Consider the following 21,147-nt stretch of genomic DNA (forward strand, 5'->3'; position numbering starts at 1 on the left):
GTGAGACTTTGGACACAGCACTTGATCAGCAGTGTGCCCCCTTACAGTCACTTTTGCCAGTGCAGCCAATTGTGAGTCTCTTGACACCGCACTTAATTAGAAGAGTATAGCGCAGCATCAGCGTGCAGTGTCTCTCCCTATATAGCCACTCAGTGTGCCCCATCAGCCAGACCGCCCACATGCAGAGTTGCGCGCAGTATGGTGCGTGCAGGAGAAGTGCCGCCGAGTCGCGGGACTCGGTGCCTTATGTAGAGGCGAACTCTCGCCTCTCGCAAGAGTTTGGCACTCTCGTGAGATCTGACGTAAGGACGCTGACGTCGGGCTCGCAGTGGGGATCCGTGTCGACGGGAACACCCGAGCCTCGGCTCGGGCGGACTCGCATCCCCACTGTTCTGAGCGGTTCGGATTCCACAGAATCTGAACCGCTCATCTCTAGTACAGACTGATTTCCCCAAAATGTGCTGTACTATTTGCTAGGTTCGCCATGTGCAATTATCGCACATATGCGTTTTCGTGTGTTTTTCAATCGGATAGGGCGAAAAGCAGGAGCGCGCGTTGAGAAAGTATGCGAAAATATTGCAACAAAACTGGTGAATGCGGCAAAAACTTCACCATGCGAACACTTTTTGCCAAACGTGACTTTTCATTCCTAATTGAATACAGCCCTATGTCTTTTACATATCATATCATATATAATATAATCTCCAGTTTTGGCACTATGAATACCACTATTTCCTCTCTTTGATATACACATCCCCAGTACCACCAAGCATAGAACATGATGTAGTACTGGAAGATCCCCTGAGAGTTTTAACTGAATAGCTCATTGTAAGGAATCGAGTTACATCATATGTTTCTGTATTTGATTACAAGGATGATCAGGTGCTTCGCTTTTGTGCAAAGATTATTTCCTATATTTCTTATATCACTTGCAGGGCTCACAAACTCCAATTGAGGTATTTTAGAAAGCATTCAATCAGAATTATATGTACAAGGATGAAGCAAATGTGTCAAATCTATTAAGTTATCACACATTTATGATCCAGAACAGCTCACAGTGACTGTGATAAAGCCATGTGGGGACCACAATTATTTTGCATTAGATGCTGTAGATGGATTTTAATGACCTTTTACCTCCTTAGAACCTAATGGCATGTACTAATATCGTCCACCAAAACACGTTTCACCGGTACACAATGGAAGGGAAGAATTGATTTATTAATGTCAGTAACTTGTCCCTCTCTAAGCAGGTATGGAAGTAGTCAATGAACCTGGGGTTGCCACCTCATTATTTTAATAAGGGACACATATGAATTACACAGGTTCTCTGACTGATTAAAAATTGTTGAAATTGAGACTTGAAGTGAGACAGCAACATAATCTGTGTAATTCATATGTATGCCTTAATTAAAGGGATGATGTGGCAACCCTAGCAGCAGTAGATCAGTAGTGCACTATAACTCTTACATGGTGGTACTCATATCCAGGTAAGAACTCAGGGCAGAGGATGAGCAAGCAGGACAGTTGGGTATCTGCCACTTACAGCAGGAAGTCAAAAAGCACCAAACAAACCATTATAACGGGATGTAGTTATGAAACCAATGGATTAATGCAGATGGGATATTATACCGATTCTATTATAACTTATCAAGGTCCTTAGAAAGTGGTGTACTCAAAATGTAATATGCATAAACTGGATACAAGTGGCAGCATGTCATTGGCTTATTAATTTATAGCCTAATCCTGAGTCTGTACCATCCCATCCACCTTCTTCCCATAAGTCTTTTCTTTCTACCATCTTCTTTCCAGTATTGGCCCTGCGGGAAAGTACACAATGCATTAAACAGGTCATGTTTGTGTGTTGCACGATGTGCATAGTTACGCTGTATCTCTCATTGTCTCTCTCTTACAGAGCTATAAAAGGCTTCTGCTCTCTCCCTCCCAGTGTTCATGTTAGAAGCTGTGTGGTAAATCTGACAACTGATAATAATTATGTGAGTATAATGCTTATGTCTTTCCTTCACACATAAAATCTTTGCCCATTACTATGGAATAAGGTAACATTTATAAGCATGGGGGAATTTTCACATACACTTCTGGTCACAAGTTTTACAGCATCGACATTTTTCCAGGTTTTATTAAAATTTACGCAGTTTAATGTCTCAATGTAATTAAGGCATAGAACAAATAATCAATTGAGAATAAAAAATCATAGACATATTTTGTTTAACAAAATGTACTCACAATTTTTGGCTCATGGAAGCAGCTGCCTTTTTCAGATATAACCACCAAACACACTTGTGGCATTCTTTCTACAATGGAAATCAAATATTGTTCTTTACCGTTGAAAGAAGAGTGCGCTACTGCGCAGACTACAGTCTTCCTGTTTCTCCATGCTGGCATCATGCCGTGTTCCAAGATGGCCACCAAACTCACAACTGAGAATATGCAGGGGCCATCTTGTTCTTTACTTTGTACTGTGTAATATTGACATGGTGGGAGACAGTAGTCTCCTACTTAGCTCATATGATAGTCCAGGTTAATACTGCATTTGACGCTGTTCTAGCATCCTGCACCGCTACCTGCAAGCAGCATACACTCACTGGTTGGTGAGCTGTATGAAACCCCAGAGACTGTGCTGGCCACCCATTGATTTGAAGCCTACTGTCTTCTTTTGTTCCTTGGAATAAAAAAAAAGACAGTAGACAAGACATTTTTGGGTCATTATCTTGCTGTAGATTAAACCTTTGACCAACTAGGCATACAGATATGCCCAGCCATGCATGGCGCGAGACGGACTCCCGCGACAGAAGACACACATTTGCTCCTCCATAGGAATGAAAGAGAGACGCACTCCCGCGATCAGAGACTGAATGGAGATCACTCCTGCGCCGCGCCATAGCGTATCGTGGCACATAGTGCAATGCGTGTGCACGTTTGTGGCGTGATCAGCCTCAATGACCTTGGGCGCATCTGTAGACTAGAGGAGGGTATTACATGGAGCTGCAAAATGCTGTGATAGCCCTTTGATTTGGGGTACCAGTCAACTTTTCACTGGTAGTATATATCTATATATAAATGTACAGTAAACTTAATATATGGTCATATCATTTTGTGCACATACTGTAGAACACCTGGTGATGACTTTTCCCACCTGACAATCAGGAGCCGACTGCATCCACTTTTATGTTCCATAAATAACTGAGCATTACTGTAGTACAGAACACAGTTACTGAATGACAGATCTGGTGCCCAAACATTCATATGACAGGGGAGAGCTGTTATGTGGAACAGGTCACTTCAGAGATGTTGTTATCTTTATAAAAAAAAAAAAAACAGTTCATCACTGTGACTCATTACCTTTCCACACTATGGACCTGATTTAGAGATGTACGCCATTGCCGCCGCTGTGTCTGTGTATGCAGCTGCTGTGTGAATATATGCAAATGTCGCAGCTGCCGGGATTTGTATTGAGATGCCCACTTGTGACTTTGTAAATCCAAGCAAAGATGCAGCATCCATCGCAGATCAGTTAATTGTCGCAGGTTCTGTGTAACCCTATGGTAGCGCAGAATGGCCCTGTGCGCTGAGACACCGAAGCCACTTTCACTGTATACAGGATCATAGACGGAGGCTGTGACACACCCAGAAAATGGTCGTGACATGTCTGTCTTCTTTGCCATCACTCTCCGTTACCTCCCCCAAATGCTCCCTGCCTGTCAATCACACTGCTAGTAAAAAGTAGCTGCGAACGACTAGAGTAATTTACCTTGACACATGCGTAGATTATCGCTCAACTGTGAAAACATTGGCATAGCGTCAGAGCCGTCCCGAGCCTCAGTTCCATGGCTTAAATGTGGGAAGTGTGGTCACGCCCCCATTAGAAAAAAATATAACAAAATTCTTAGCAGCGCATGAATCCCTCAGCAAGGGGCAGATCCAGAGGGGATGCAATCAGTATGATAAGCTGGGGGGGCTATCTTCCTTGTCAAAGTTACATGTGTTATATACATTTTTACCATTGGGGGGTACATAGGGACTCTTACAAACTTTTGCTATACTGCCTTCAAATTAGGGGTGAGCGGGTTCGGATTTCTGAAATCCGAACCCCCCCGAACCCCCCCGATCCGAGTCTGATCCGAGTCAGGCTCGACTTTTCCCGCCTGACTCGGATCTGAAATCGAGGCAAAACGTCATCATCCCGCCTTCCGAGTCTCGCGGGTTTTGGATCCTATATAAGGTACCCGCGTCGGCGCCATTTTCTCACTCGGCTGTGGACAGTGAAGAGGGAGGGTGGGAGTTAGGGCTGTGTAGTGTAGTGTAGTGTAGTGCTGCTGTTGTCCACTACTTCAAAGTCCATAGGGGCTGGCTGTGTTGTGCTGTGCTGCTGTTGTTAATAGGGGCTGTGTCCACTACTTCAAAGTCCATAGGGGCTGGCTGGACTGTGTTGTGCAGTCAGTTCTCCATAGGGGCTGTGTCCACTCCAAAGTCCTGTGCAGTGTCCCAGTCCTAAAGAGGTGCTGTAGTGTTGTCCAGGGGGTGCTCTGTCCATCAGGGGTGCTCCCCCCAAGTGCTAAAAAAATAATATATTTTCTGTGTTTGTGAATTGTGTGCGCAGTAGCCGCACGTGCATCAACAAAGTAGTGCCAAGCGTGCGCCTGTGTCATAAGTAAAGGGCCGGCTGGCTTGACCGTTAAAGGGTGCTGTAACCCCCGAAAGTACACTCCAGTCCAAACCAAAAAAAAATTATTTTCTGTGTTTGTGAATTGTGTGCGCAGTAGCCGCACGTGCATCAACAAAGTAGTGCCAAGCGTGCGCCTGTGTCATAAGTAAAGGGCCGGCTGGCTTGACCGTTAAGGGTGCTGTAACCCCCGAAAGTACACTCCAGTCCAAACCAAAAAAAAAATTATTTTCTGTGTTTGTGAATTGTGTGCGCAGTAGCCGCACGTGCATCAACAAAGTAGTGCCAAGCGTGCGCCTGTGTCATAAGTAAAGGGCCGGCTGGCTTGACCGTTAAGGGTGCTGTAACCCCCGAAAGTACACTCCAGTCCAAACAAAAAAAAAATTATTTTCTGTGTTTGTGAATTGTGTGCGCAGTAGCCGCACGTGCATCAACAAAGTAGTGCCAAGCGTGCGCCTGTGTCATAAGTAAAGGGCCGGCTGGCTTGACCGTTAAAGGGTGCTGTAACCCCCAAAGTACACTCCAGTCCAAACCAAAAAAAAAATTATTTTCTGTGTTTGTGAATTGTGTGCGCAGTAGCCGCACGTGCATCAACAAAGTAGTGCCAAGCGTGCGCCTGTGTCATAAGTAAAGGGCCGGCTGGCTTGACCGTTAAAGGGTGCTGTAACCCCCAAAGTACACTCCAGTCCAAACCAAAAAAAAAATTATTTTCTGTGTTTGTGAATTGTGTGCGCAGTAGCCGCACGTGCATCAACAAAGTAGTGCCAAGCGTGCGCCTGTGTCATAAGTAAAGGGCCGGCTGGCTTGACCGTTAAGGGTGCTGTAACCCCCGAAAGTACACTCCAGTCCAAACCAAAAAAAAAATTATTTTCTGTGTTTGTGAATTGTGTGCGCAGTAGCCGCACGTGCATCAACAAAGTAGTGCCAAGCGTGCGCCTGTGTCATAAGTAAAGGGCCGGCTGGCTTGACCATTAAAGGGTGCTGTAACCCCCGAAAGTACACTCCAGTCCAAACCAAAAAAAAAATTATTTTCTGTGTTTGTGAATTGTGTGCGCAGTAGCCGCACGTGCATCAACAAAGTAGTGCCAAGCGTGCGCCTGTGTCATAAGTAAAGGGCCGGCTGGCTTGACCGTTAAAGGGTGCTGTAATCCCCAAAGTACACTCCAGTCCAAACCAAAAAAAAAATTATTTTCTGTGTTTGTGAATTGTGTGCGCAGTAGCCGCACGTGCATCAACAAAGTAGTGCCAAGCGTGCGCCTGTGTCATAAGTAAAGGGCCGGCTGGCTTGACCGTTAAGGGTGCTGTAACCCCCGAAAGTACACTCCAGTCCAAACCAAAAAAAAAATTATTTTCTGTGTTTGTGAATTGTGTGCGCAGTAGCCGCACGTGCATCAACAAAGTAGTGCCAAGCGTGCGCCTGTGTCATAAGTAAAGGGCCGGCTGGCTTGACCATTAAAGGGTGCTGTAACCCCCGAAAGTACACTCCAGTCCAAACCAAAAAAAAAATTATTTTCTGTGTTTGTGAATTGTGTGCGCAGTAGCCGCACGTGCATCAACAAAGTAGTGCCAAGCGTGCGCCTGTGTCATAAGTAAAGGGCCGGCTGGCTTGACCGTTAAGGGTGCTGTAACCCCCGAAAGTACACTCCAGTCCAAACCAAAAAAAAAATTATTTTCTGTGTTTGTGAATTGTGTGCGCAGTAGCCGCACGTGCATCAACAAAGTAGTGCCAAGCGTGCGCCTGTGTCATAAGTAAAGGGCCGGCTGGCTTGACCATTAAAGGGTGCTGTAACCCCCAAAGTACACTCCAGTCCAAACCAAAAAAAAAATTATTTTCTGTGTTTGTGAATTGTGTGCGCAGTAGCCGCACGTGCATCAACAAAGTAGTGCCAAGCGTGCGCCTGTGTCATAAGTAAAGGGCCGGCTGGCTTGACCGTTAAGGGTGCTGTAACCCCCGAAAGTACACTCCAGTCCAAACCAAAAAAAAAATTATTTTCGGTGTTTGTGAATTGTGTGCGCAGTAGCCGCACGTGCATCAACAAAGTAGTGCCAAGCGTGCGCCTGTGTCATAAGTAAAGGGCCGGCTGGCTTGACCGTTAAGGGTGCTGTAACCCCCGAAAGTACACTCCAGTCCAAACCAAAAAAAAAATTATTTTCTGTGTTTGTGAATTGTGTGCGCAGTAGCCGCACGTGCATCAACAAAGTAGTGCCAAGCGTGCGCCTGTGTCATAAGTAAAGGGCCGGCTGGCTTGACCGTTAAGGGTGCTGTAACCCCCGAAAGTACACTCCAGTCCAAACCAAAAAAAAAATTATTTTCTGTGTTTGTGAATTGTGTGCGCAGTAGCCGCACGTGCATCAACAAAGTAGTGCCAAGCGTGCGCCTGTGTAATAAGTAAAGGGCCGGCTGGCTTGACCGTTAAAGGGTGCTGTAACCCCCGAAAGTACACTCCAGTCCAAACCAAAAAAAAAATTATTTTCTGTGTTTGTGAATTGTGTGCGCAGTAGCCGCACGTGCATCAACAAAGTAGTGCCAAGAGTGCGCCTGTGTCATAAGTAAAGGGCCGGCTGGCTTGACCGTTAAAGGGTGCTGTAACCCCCAAAGTACACTCCAGTCCAAACCAAAAAAAAAATTATTTTCTGTGTTTGTGAATTGTGTGCGCAGTAGCCGCACGTGCATCAACAAAGTAGTGCCAAGCGTGCGCCTGTGTCATAAGTAAAGGGCCGGCTGGCTTGACCGTTAAAGGGTGCTGTAACCCCTGAAAGTACACTCCAGTCCAAACCAAAAAAAAAATTATTTTCTGTGTTTAGCCGCACGTATATATCAAATCGATATAACATAAATGGAGGACCAAACTTTCTCCGATAAAAATAAAATAGAGAAAGATCAAGAACCACTTCCTCCTAGTGCTGAAGCTGCTGCCACTAGTCATGACATAGACGATAACATGCCATCAACGTCGTCTGCCAAGGCCGATGCCCAATGTCATAGTAGAGGGCACATACAATCCCAAATGGCAAAGTTCAGGAAAATGACCTTGAAAAAGACATTTAAATCAGCTGAAGAGAAACGTAAACTTGCCAATATGCCATTTACGACACGGAGTGGCAAGGAACGGTTAAGGTCGATCCCTAGTATGTTCATGACTAGTGGTTCAGCTTCACATGACGATGGAAGCCCTCCTCCCACTAAAAAAATCAAAAGAGTTAAGCTGGCAAAAGCACAGCGAAGAACTGTGCTTTCTAAGAAGATATCACAAATCCCCAAGGAGAGTCCAAGTGTGGTGGTGGTTGCGATGCCTGACCTTCCCAGCACTGGACGGGAAGAGGTGGCTCTTTCCACCATTTGCACGCCCCCTGCAAGTGCTGAAAGGAGCACCCACAGTCCACTTGCTGATATGCAAATTGAAGATGTCACTGTTGAAGTACAACAGGATGAGGATACTGGTGTAGCTGGCGCTGAGGAGGAAGTTGGCGAGGAGGATTCTGATGGTGATGTGGTTTGTTTAAATCAGGCTCCGGGGGAGACAGTTGTTGTCCGTGGGATGAAAAAGCCCATCACGGTCATGCCTGGGCAGAAGACCAAACATTCCACCTCTTTGGTCTGGCAATATTTCTATCCAAATCCGGACAACAACTGTCTTGCCATATGTACCATATGTAAAGGTGAAATAAGTAGGGGTAGGGACGTCAACCACCTAGGAACATCCTCCCTTATACGGCACCTGCAGCGCGTTCATAAAAAGTTACTGTCAAGTTCAGAAACTTTGGCTAAGACCGTAAGCAGTCCAGGGACACCTAAATCCCGTTGTCCTGTTGTATCCAAGCGCCTGCAAACCACACCGTCAACTCCCTCCTCGTCAATTTCCTCCTTAGTCAGGATCGGAAGTAGTCCTGCAGGCCATGTCACTGGCATGACTGACTCTCCTATCCGGGATTCCTCTGGAGGATCCTGCATTGCTACGCCTACTGCTGCCGCTGCTGCTGTTGCTGCTGCTGGGAGTCGTTCATCATCCCAGAGAGGAAGTAGGAACACCACTACTTTTACTAAACAATTGACCCTCCAACAGTCCTTAGCGAGGAGGATGAAGTACGACAGCAGTCATCCTGAAGCAAAACGTATAACTGAGGCCTTGACTGCTATGTTGGTGTTAGACGTGCGTCCGGTATCCGCCATTAGTGCAGTGGGATTTAGACAATTGATGGAGGTAGTGTGTCCCCGGTTCCAAATCCCGTCTAGATTCCACTTCACTAGGCAGGCGATACCGAGACTGTACAGAAACGTCAGAAAAAGTGTCCTCAGTGTCCTGAAAAATGCCGTTGTACACAATGTCCACTTAACCACGGACATGTGGACAAGTGGAACAGGGCAGACTAAGGACTATATGACTGTGACAGCCCACTGGGTAGATGTATCACCTTACGCAGCAACAGCAGCAGCGTCACCAGTAGCAGCATCTCAGAAACGCCAGCTCGTTACAAGGCAGGCTACGCTGTGTATCACCGGTTTCAGTAAGAGGCACACCGCCGACAACCTCTTAGAGAAACTGAGGGAAATCATCGCCCAGTGGCTTACCCCACTTAGACTCTCCTGGGGATTTGTGATATCTGACAACGCCACCAATATTGTGCGGGCATTACATCTGGGCAAATTCCAGCACGTCCCATGTTTTGCTCACACAATAAACTTGGTGGTGCAGAATTTTCTGAAAAGCGACAGGGGCGTGCAGGAGACGCTTTGGGTGGCCCGAAAAATTTCTGGCCACTTTCGCCATTCAGCGACTGCGTGCCGAAGACTGGAGCGCCAGCAAACACTCTTGAACCTACCCCGCCATCACCTGAAGCAAGAGGTTGTGACGCGGTGGAACTCAACCCTCTATATGCTTCAGAGGATGGAGGAGCAGCAAAAGGCCATACAAGCCTATACATCCACCTATGACATAGGCAAAGGAGGGGGTATGCACCTGACTCAAGCACAGTGGAGAATGATTTCCGTGTTGTGCAAGGTTCTCCAGCCCTTCGAACTTGCCACACGTGAAGTCAGTTCAGACACAGCCAGCTTGAGTCAGGTCATTCCCCTCATCAGGCTTTTGCAGAAGCAGCTGGAGAAAGTGAAGGAGGAGCTAAGACGGAGCGATTCCGCTCGGCATGTGGGACTTGTGGATGAAGCCCTTCATTCGCTTTGCCAGGATTCCAGGGTGGTCAATCTGTTGAAATCAGACCACTACATTTTGGCCACCGTGCTTGATCCTAGGTTTAAAGCCTATGTGGTGTCTCTCTTTCCGGCCGACACAAGCCTGCAGAGGTGCAAAGACCTGCTGGTGAACACACTGTCAGCTGAAGCGGAACGTGACACGTCAACGGCTCCTTCTTCATTTTCTCCCGCAACTGGGGCTGCCAGGAAAAAACTTAGGTATCCTAAGCAACCCGCTGGCGGTGATGCAGGGCAGGCAGGACCAAGTTTGGACATCTGGTCCGGACTGAAGGACCTGGCAACAATTTCTGACATGTCTACTGTCACTGCATATGATACTGTCACCATTGACAGAATGGTGGAGGATTACATCGGTGACAGCATCCAAGTAGGCATGTCAGACAGTCCATACCTGTACTGGCAGGAAAAAGAGGCAATTTGGAGGCCCCTGTACAAGCTGGCTCTATTTTACCTGAGTTGCCCCCCCTCCAGTGTGTATTCCGAAAGAGTGTTTAGTGCAGCCGGGAACCTTGTCAGCGAAAGGCGTAGGAGGTTGCTTCCACAGAATGTGGAGAAGATGATGTTCATCAAAATGAATTATCAGCTCTTCCAGGGAGACCAGCCTCCAGAAGGTACAGAGGGACCTGTGGTGGTGGATTCAAGTGGGGACGAGTTAATACTTTGTGAGGATGAGGATGTACACACTGAAGAGGGTGAGGAATCGGTGGATGAGGAGGATGAGGATGACATCTTGCCTCCGTAGAGCCAGTTTGTGCAGGGACACATTAATTGCCAGCTTGTTTTGTGGGGGCCCAAACGAACCAATCATTTCAGCCACAGTTGTGTGGCAGACCCTGGCGCTGAAATGATTGATCTGTTAAAGTGTGCATGTCCTGTTTATACAACATAAGGGTGGGTGGGAGGGCCCAAGGACAATTCCATCTTGCACTTCTTTTTTTTCTTTGCATTATGTACAGTTTGGGGCCTAGTTTTTCTAACTGCCATCCTGTCTGCCACTGCAGTGTCACTCCTAGATGGGTCACGTGTTTGTGCCGCCCACTCGTGTCGCTTAGCATAGTCATCCAGCTACCTCGGTGCAACCTTTTGGACATGAAAACACTATTGTGAGGTGTGAGGTGTTCAGAATAGACTGGAAATGAGTGGAAATTAAGGTTATTGAGGTTAATAATAGCATAGGAGCAGAGAAACCAACAAATTCTGTGATTTTAGCTGTTTTTATGCTTTTTTTAAAAAAAATACAGATCCAAAACACAAAACCCAGAACCCAAAACACGGAAGGGTGGTTTTGGCAAAACCAATCCAGATCCAAAACACGAAGAAAGATCCAGATCCAAAACCAAAACACAAAACACGAAAAGTGGCCGGTGCACACCCCTACTTCAAATACCTGGTTATGCCCCTGTTCCACAAGATGTATGTGTTCATGCAGATTATTACAAGCTGAACACAAGATAACAGAGATATCTCCTGCATTCAACTAAGTAGCGACGATTACGCAGTCTCCATTTCACGAAGTGGGCACTGCATTCTAGATCTTCAGATCTCTAACCGTCTGGTGTGTCTCATGCCCAGTACAAATATTTAATGCACCACTGCAAAAAACTAGTGGTGAAGGAGGTTTTAATAGGGGAAAGTCATCACCTGGACAGCCTCTTATAAGATGCACTGTACCAGCAATACTTTAATCGTAAAATTGCCCCATTAATTAATATGTGATTGCTGTGAATAACGGCAATAACAGTTGTTAATTAATAAAGCAAAATTATGGATGTTGATAATTAGGCCCTTAAATGTTTTAAAATAAACTTGACAACTCATTTTGTAATTGTTTTTTCCTTAATATGCTCTTTGTCTATTTTGTATTCACTTACTTTAGTATAATGAAGCTTTGACTTTATCTCATGTTTTAAACATGAGTGTGATCTGTAGCAGCACACGGAACACAAATAAGAGTGTCGTTTACCTGTTTCCATTCCACCCATACGACAACTGTAAGTACCAGCTCCTTCTGTGTAGTCATAATATATTGTGCTTGGTAAATCTAAAAACATTCGTTCATTGCTTTTTCAAATATTGCCATTGTAAAAAAATAAGAATAAACGTGATGCTAATACTTGCATGCACACTGGAGACATAATTTTAGTGGGCTGAACCAATATTTATTATCTGTAGTAACAGTGGTAGCAGTGATAGCAACTGTGCCAAGAGTCAGGAGCTCTGGGAACACCACTGTGACTTTACCATGCAACGCAGCCCCAGGACTGCTTGGTTTATGCTTTATGTGTGACCATGAAAGCATCAACACTGTGGGATACATTTTGGCTTGTGGATTTAAAGGGAAAATAATATTACATAGAAAACCATTCATGTTTTGTATTTAATAAATGTCCCTTTAAATCCAGCAGCTGAAGCCGCTGAAGACACACCTCTTAGTAAATTTAACTCTGTTTATGTCGCACCTCTTTGTAAGAAGAAGAAAAGTAGCGCCTCTTAGTGGTCTTGCATGTCTACTCTCTTGGAATGTTCTGGAAAATCACAATTTTGGGAGATTCTCCTGGACCACTGGGAGAGCAGTGCACCCTTCCTGATCCAATCCACTTCCCCAGCAAAGTGGGCGATTTGAGCCATAATGGTGCGATTCACTGCAAAGTGCCTGATGCTTTGAATTCAGGCACATTGAAGTGGGGGGTGGAGCCATCATGATACAAAAAGTGTCCTTATGCCACTTGGATCTTCCCTCTGTGATCTCCTAGAGGTGAATACTAAAACTCAGGCAAGTAGTGTGTTACAGAGTAGGATTGTGTGGTGCTGGTGGGAGGAGCTAGAAGGAGAAATCAATCACACCCAGAGTAAGTTCATCAATTTTGCAGATACAGTAAATGCAAAAATGAGATTTCAGTTTGTGGAGCAAGACTATTATATATTGAGTAAAATGAGTGGAGGTGGGTGCATTTTAAGGAGTGTTCATTAAACTTCATTTATGTACAGTATATGTGAAATTAGTTGATTTCTTCTTTTTTTTGCACCAGATCTAAATTGGCAGAGGTTAAGTCCTATACTATTCTTGTAATGAGAGTCCTCTTTGGCCTTCCTGTTATTAGCAGAGCGTAGGATGACAGTAGATAATAATAGCAGAGTTCTATAGCAATAAGTTATTTCTCTGGCACTAACTAGGGTTTTGAAAACCACAATATAATTTTATAATTTATTTGTTTGGCAATACTCCTTACTCAGTAATTAGCTATTTGTAAATAAAGGAATGCCCATTCCATGTAGATATCATCATCCCAAGTGGCTTTATTAAATATCTTACTAATTTTGTAGTCGCAACGCATTTCACAGACAAGTCTGTTTCCTCAGACCTGTCTGCAAAATCCATTTCCACTATAAAATTAGTAAGACTTTTTATTTAATGCTTTATTTTATGCATGTCCCTAATGTTTTTATATATACATCTATACAATTTTTTATTATTGTATACTAAGCCATTTTATTCTGTGATTTGTGAAGTAAAATTGGATTCATTGTGTGTCCATTCTCGGAGGTGATATATCTCCAGGACACTGCAGTATTATATGCATTTTTAATAAAACCTCTTGGTATGATGATACCTACATGAAATGGGCATCCCCTTATTTACAAATAGCTCATTATTGAGTAAGAAGGATTGCCCAACAAAGACATCATAAAATTATATTGTGGTTTTAAAATACCTAGTTAGCACCGGAGGAATGACATTGCTTTAGATATTTGATGGGGTTACTGGGAAGCCCTTATTTTTCTCCTTGACTGCAAACTAAGGTAATTTTTTCCATTACATTGGTGCCAGTCACTAAACTTTCTATGTTCCTAGTAATAGCAGAGTGTACTGTCACAAATATGCATAGTGGATTGTGCTTGGTGCAGTAATACTCTAGATATGGAGTAAAGCCAGCTTCACTAGTATTGGCCAATATGATGATGATACAGTTTGTGTATCTGATGTTCTTTTATGTGATTCTTATATGATTTGCTGTTCTTTTATGTGATTATTATGTGATCTGATGTTCTTACATGTAATTTGTATGTGATAATAAATGCTTACATACTTTTTAATACCATATACATCCAGGTTTTGCATATGTCAGATCGCGCAGCCATTATTGGTAGTTTAACATTGTGTAACACAGGTGTTGGTGCTGGTTGCGGTTAGACCACATGTGGTATGCTTAACCAGTTCTTAGATTTATTGTAATCTGATGGAAGAGCAAGTAAAATAAAACACAGGGATATCACAGGTGTAACAGCGGTATGCAACCTTTGTGGAATATAGCAGCCTGGATGTCAGGGTGATACTGGGCATTGTAGTGCACTGGGAGTGAGCTGGGCTAATGCACCAGCAGATAATAGCCCCAAAGTTCCTTGTGTAATGGTGGTGGTATAGGGTACTTGCAGGTTATTTTTACTAGGGATGTGCGACGACCCCCGAGTTTTGGTTTTGGATCTGTATCTCCTTCAAAGTTTGGATCTGGATTTGGTTTTACAAAACCACCCTTGCGTGTTTTGGTTTTGATTTTGGATCTGTTTTTTTTTTTTTTTTAAATCATAAAACAGCTGAAATCAATCTCATAAGTTGGACCTGTTTTTGTTCCTACAGTACTATTAACCTCAATAACATTACTTTCCAGTCATATCCAGTCAATTTTGACCACCTCACAGCTCACAATATTGCTTTCATCCAGTTTAGGCCAAAATGTTGTATCTAACTAGCTCGCTGACTAAACTAAGCGACAGCAGTGGGCGGCAATAACACGTGGCAGTTCAGCTTCCAACATGTCACAGAGTGGCACTGCAGTGGAGACAGGATGGCAGTTTAATAAACTATAAAAAATGTCAGGCAGTAATGCCCCAAACAGCACATAATGCAAAGAAAAGAGGTGCAAGATGGATTCCCACCAACCCTTATGTTGTATATAGTAAACAGGACATGCACAGTTTAACACTTCAGCGACAGGGACTGCCAATTGTTGCTGAAGCGATTGGCTTGTTTGGGCCCCCACAAAACAAGCTACCAACGGGCAGCTGATATTGCTGGCAATGATCTCTCCATGCACAAACTGGCTCTACAGAGGCAAGATGTTGTCGCCATCATCATGATTCCTCACCCTCATCAATGTGTACATCATTTTCACACAATATTAATTAGTCCCCGCTGAGATCCACCATTACAGCCTCAGGTGCCTCTGTAATTTTTTGATGTAATTGTCGGTAAAGGTCTTCCTCATGAAATTTGTAGTTCATTGTGATGAACATCATCTTTTCCACATTTTGAGGAAGTAGCCTTCTACGCCGATCACTGACAAGGTTCCCGGCTGCGCTGAAAACTCTTTCTGAGTACTAACTGGAGGGTGGGCAGCTCAAGTAAAGCAAAGACAGTTTGGGCAAGGGCATCCAAATTGCCTTTTTTTCCCTGCCAGTAGTGAAACGGACTGTCTGACATGTCTATTTGGATGCTATCATTAAAATTGTCTTCAACCATTCTCTGAATTGTGACCATATCAGATGGAGTCACTGTAGAGGTCTCATTAATTGTAGGCAATTCTTTTAGACCCGACCAGATGTCAAAACTTGGTTGTGTTGACTCATCTGCATCACCAGTGGGTCTTTTTTTGGGAAAGTTTCCTTTTTCCTGGAAGCCGCACTTGCTGGAGAAACTGAAGGAGGAACCATCACTGCATCACGTGCCACTTGACCTGACAATTTCCTTACCAACAGCTATTTGCATCTCTTCAGATCTGTGTCAGCTGGGAAGAAAGACACGATGTATGACTTAAACCTAGGATCGAGCACGGTCACCAAAATGTATTGATCCAGTTGTAAGGTCCTGACAACCCTTGGATCCTGGTGAAGCAAATAAAGGACTTGATCTACAAGTCCAACATACTTAGCAGAATCGTTTCATTTTATCAAGCTGCTTTTCCAACAGCCTAATTAGGGGAATTACGTGACTCAAGCTGGCAGTGTCTGAACTCACTTGACAGGTGATTACTTTGAAGATTTTTAGCACTTTGCACAACAGAAAGTATTTTCTACTGAGCTTGTCATAGTTTATTGTGCAGCTTTGGATGGCTTTTTGCTGTTCCGCCATCCACTGAAGCATATAAAAAGTGGAGTTCCATCTTGTAATTACTTCTTGCTTCCGCTGGTGACAGAGCAAATTCATCATTTCTTGCAGGGGCTGCAGTCTTCTACATGCACCTGCTGAATGGCGAAAATGTCCAGAAATTTGCAGGCCACAGAGAGCATCTCCTGCATGGCTTTTGCACCACCAAGTTGATTGTGTGAGCAAAACATGGGACATGTTGGAATTCACCCTGGTGTAATGCTTTCACAATATTGGTGGCTTTGTCAGAAATCACAAATCCTGAGGAGAGTCCAAGCAGGGTAAGCCATTTTGAAATGGCTTCTCTGAGTTTTTCTAAGAGGTTGTATGCAGTATGCCTGTTAGTGAAACCGGTGATACACAGAGCAGCCTGCCTTTGAATGAGCTGCTGTTCCTTAGATGCTGCTGATGCTGCTGTTGGTGGTGCTGAAGGCAATATACCCACCCAGTGGGCTGTTACAGTAATCTTGCGTGTGCCCTGTTCCACTTGAGCACATATCTGTGGTTAAGTGGACAGTGGATACAACAGCATTTTGGAGGACACTAATTAAGTTTCTTTAACGTCCCTGTACAGGCTTGGAGTTGCTTTTCTAGTGAAGTGGAATCTAGATGGGATTTGGTAGCAGGGATACAGGACCTCAATTAACTGTCTAAAACCCACTGCACTAATGACGGATATCAGACGCACATCTACTACCAGCATAGATGTTATGGCATCAGTGATCTGCTGTGCAACTGGGTGACTGCTGTCATACTTGCTCCCCCTTGCAAAGAATTGTTTAACAGTCAATTGGTTTTTTTTAACTACTACTAGTAGTTTTCCTGGTCCCTTTCTGGGATGAAAATCCACTCTGAGCAGCAGCAGGCGTAGTTCTCAGGATTCTTCTGAGGAATCCAGGATAGGGGAGGACTGAGTTAGCCTTATCAAATTGGATGCAGGACTAGTTCCGATCATGACTGAGGATATTGTTAATTGAGGTGTTGGTGGTGTAGATCCAAGGTACTTGGATCAAGCAGAGAGAAGGGAGCTAGGTGACGCTGGACTGCCTGTTTTTTTTAGCCAAAGTTTTGGAATTTTGCAAACACTTTGGATGGATGCGTTGTAGATGATGTAACAGGGAGGCGGTTCCTAGGTGGTTAAGGTCCCCACCTCTACTTACTCAGGCAGGACAATGGGTACAGATGGCTTGACAATTGCTGTCTGGATTTGGGTAGAAATGATTCCACACATAAGAAGTGGGGGGGGGGGTTGTTTTATGCCCAGGCATAACAGTGGGCTTTTCCTTATCATGGGCAAAAACTGTTTCCACTGGGGACTGATTTACACAAACAACATCCTCATTATCAGCTTCCTTATCATCAACATCCTTATTAGCGTCAGCTACACAAATATCCTCCTCATCCTGGTGCACTTCCACAAAAGCATTCTCAATTTCTATGTCAGCATGTTGACATGTGCTGCTCATCTCCACATTTGCAGAGGATGCACAAGTTGTGGAAGGAGGCTCCTCTTCGAGTACAGTTTTGGAAAGGTCAGGCTCACACATGGAACCCGCTGACACTCTCCTCCGGGATTTGTGACATATCTGAGCGCACAGTTGGTTCCTGTGCCTTAACAATTAAATTTTTTTGCAACGTCTACTGGGAGAAGGGTTTACATCATCATAAGAGGCAGAACCACCAGTCATAAATAAAGGCAAAGGCCTTACTCTTTCCTTGCCACTTTGTGTGGTGAAAGGCATATTGCCAACTTAATGTCTTTCTGCAGCTAACTTTCCCTTTGATGTGTTTTTCTTTACCACTGTAAAAGATTGCTTATTTGATTTTAGATGCCCTGACTTAAGCCCTGTATAGTGTCACAATATGTGTATGAATATTACACTGTGGTCTGACTGACAGCGTCACAGTAAAAAAAATAATAATATAGTACACTGGGGTACAGCACAAAAAAATATTATTTTTTTACATTATATTATTAGCTTTTATTTTTTTTACACTGGGCACCCTTGGACGGACAAAGCACCCCTGGATGGACACAGCAGCCCCTGCCCTGGATGGACATAGCAGCCCCTGCCTGGATGGATAGAGCACCCCTGGATGAATACAGGATTTTCTGGATGGACACAACAGCCCCTGCCCTGAACAGACAGAGCACCCCTGGATGGGCACAGCAGACCCTGCCCCTGGATGGACACAGAAACCCATTGATGGACTCAGCAGCCCCTGCCCTGGATGGATAGAGAACCTCTGAATGGACACAGCAGCCCATGCCCTGGATGGACACAGCAGCGTTGCCCTGGATGGATAGAGCTCCTTAGGATGGACACAGCAGCCCATGCCCTGGATGGATAGTGCTCCTCAGGATGGACACAGCAGCCCATGCCCTGGATGGACACAGCAGCCCCTGCCCCTGGATGGACACAGAAAACCCTGGATGGACACAGCAGCCCCTGGATGGACAAAGCAGCCCCTGCCCCTGGATGGACACAGCAACCCCTGGATGGACTCAGCAGCCCCTGCCCTGGATGGACACAGCAGACCCTGGCCTGGATAGACACAGCAGCCACTGTCCCTGGATGGACACAGCAACCCCTGAATGGAAACAGCAGCCCCTGCCCTGGGTGGACAAAGCAGCCCCTTGATGGACACAGAAGCCACTGCCCCTGGATGGACACAGCAACCCCTGGATGGACACAGCAGTCCCTGCCTTAGGCAGACAAAGCAGCTCCTGGATGGACACAGCACCCCACTGCTCATTACACTGCCCACAGCTGGAGTGAAATGGCACAGATGACCATGTAACTTTATAGTATCCAAAACCTGTGATAATCCAACAGAGGGAGGATGAAGTTTTGCCTCGTTTTGGGATCCGAGTCTGGTGGGGAACCCAAGCCGGACTCGGATCCCGGCCCAGATCGCGAAGTTCGGGCAGGGTCGGTTCTCTGAGAGCCGATCCCGCTCATCTCTAATTTTTACTGGCTGTACTGGCATGTATTCTGGTGGCAGCCTCTGGAGTCCATCCTGTCTTTATGGGGAGTAAAGAAGCATGGGGACACCGTGGATGTGCAGTAGTGCATGTCAGAGGTCGGACTTCTCCTGACTGAGCTGTGCCATGTCCTAGTGACCGCCGTATCAGCTCTACCTACAGGATGCTGGAGAGAAACAGCACAGGAGTGCTCTCCTTCCAACACCCCGTACAGTACACTTCAAGAAAGACACATACTTCAGTGTATACAGTATTTGGCCCAGTGTTAAACTTAGCTTCAAACACACAAAAGTAAAATATGTAATAGAGGCAGTCCAGATGCCTCTCATTCTCATGATGAATTTAAGTAAACCAAACAAAATTTTAGGAGAGAAAAATAGAAACTAGCATTTTAATTGAATGAAAGGTTTAGGGAGATTGAATTTTGGTATCACTCCATTGGAGGGTGACACCCGGTGCGGTCCGCAACCCCTAGTTACGCCACTGTCTAAGAGCTTGGTGTGACCAGATGACCTTACTCGCCCACCCGATCACTGATTAGTCTTGATTCCCACTAGATCTTGGGGTATCAGGGATTCCCTCTTGCCGTCTGTAACCGCCTGTTACTGACTCCGCCCACTGCGCAGTGGGCGTATAACGTTGCTACCACCACCAAACGTCTACCTTCGTTGTTTGGAACCACTTACATACACCCATGCTCGTACCACCAGCACCTGGAACCGTTTCTGCTATGTAAGCGTCGACGAGCTGCAGCCACACCTCCTGATTGGTGTCAGCTGATTCCCCAGATCCTTCACAATGGACCAGGCTCTGCACGGTAGCTGACAGAGGGATTGAGCCTGCAGACACTGTGCTCAATCTAGAACAGCCAGAGAACGGAATAGCGTTTGGTGCAATTCTGTTTTCGCAGGATTCAGATGTAGTCGTTGTAAAGGCAAGATGTTTATTGCTCAGATAGTCTTAAAGAAGTCTCGTTCCCTCAGCTTAAGGGGGGTCAGCATACAGGTGTTTCACAGCAGTACAATCCTTCTTGATATTCCAAAAAGATATTCACATACACAGGGCTCACGTGCCCTTTTTATCCCATTCTTACACACAATACCACAAGGGGTAAATCCGCCCTGTGTTCATTTTAGCCAATCATGCTATCTCACAAAGTATAAATAAACACATCTTACATTTTAAACACATCTTACATTTTAAATGAACTAACAAAATATCATTGGTACCACCCCCAAAACGGAATACATACGATTTACCCGACCGCGTGAGCCCGGCAGATTTGAAAATCCTGATTGTCCAAGGAAAGTATGTTCTAACCTAATTTTATCCCCTTACCCTAGTACTCCCTTAGGGGTGCCTAACCCTAACCTCCCCCCCAAGTGCCTAAACCTAACCCCCCCTTCCACGCCGCCTAAACCTAAGTCCCCTGAGGGGGTGCCTAACCCTAACCTCCCCCCAAAGTGCCTAAACCTAACCCCCCTTCCACGCCGCCTAAACCTGTCCCCTGGGGGGGTGCCTAACCCTAACTTCCCCCCGGGGGTGCCTAACCCTAACCCTCCCTTCCCCTAGCTTAAACCTAACCTCCCGGGGGGTGCCTAACCTTAAGTCCCCCCCGGGAACCCTAAACCTAACCCCCCCCCCTGCGGCTGTCCGCGCCCGGCGCCCGGCTTACCTTCGATCGGTAATCCGGGTGTCGGGCTCCCGTCATAGGTGTAATGACCGGCGTAGGGATTTCGACGACGGTCATTAGACACCTGCCAGGATTAAACAGTCGGGATGCCGACGGTCGACATTTAGACCATCGGCATCCCTACTGCATCCCCAAAAACAGTTAATTTTCCTGAAGCACAAACTGAGTTAGCATATACTGTCTCTCAAAAGGTAAATATAATGCAAATTTCAATTGCAATCGTCCTTTCACATGTCTATGACTAAAAGCAGTTTGGCTTATTTACAATCTTAACATTCTAAGTTCTTAGAAAGTTCCACCCAATAGGAGCATCTTAAAAACAAACAAATTGTAAAATACTCAGCAAGTTTGGGAAAAAACTCAGAGACACACCGGAGACCTCTGCAGTGCATTTCAATGAAAAGGCTTGTTCAGTCAACACTAACCCTCCACTGCC

At 45.3% G+C, this 21,147-nt stretch overlaps 1 protein-coding gene across 1 annotated transcript in view; it reads left to right on the plus strand.

The window, feature by feature from the left end:
• IL2RB (interleukin 2 receptor subunit beta) overlaps positions 1-21,147 on the plus strand; it is a 57,594-nt gene that overhangs the window by 16,485 nt on the left and 19,962 nt on the right. The window contains exons 3-4 of the mRNA XM_088456904.1: positions 1,913-1,994; positions 11,767-11,881. Coding sequence (XP_088313030.1) covers positions 1,913-1,994; positions 11,767-11,881 — 197 coding nt within the window. The remainder of the gene's footprint in view (positions 1-1,912; positions 1,995-11,766; positions 11,882-21,147) is intronic.

This window comes from Taudactylus pleione, unplaced genomic scaffold, assembly GCF_031769625.1.
Source record: "Taudactylus pleione unplaced genomic scaffold, aTauple2 ptg000726l, whole genome shotgun sequence".
Lineage (NCBI taxonomy): Eukaryota > Metazoa > Chordata > Amphibia > Anura > Myobatrachidae > Taudactylus > Taudactylus pleione.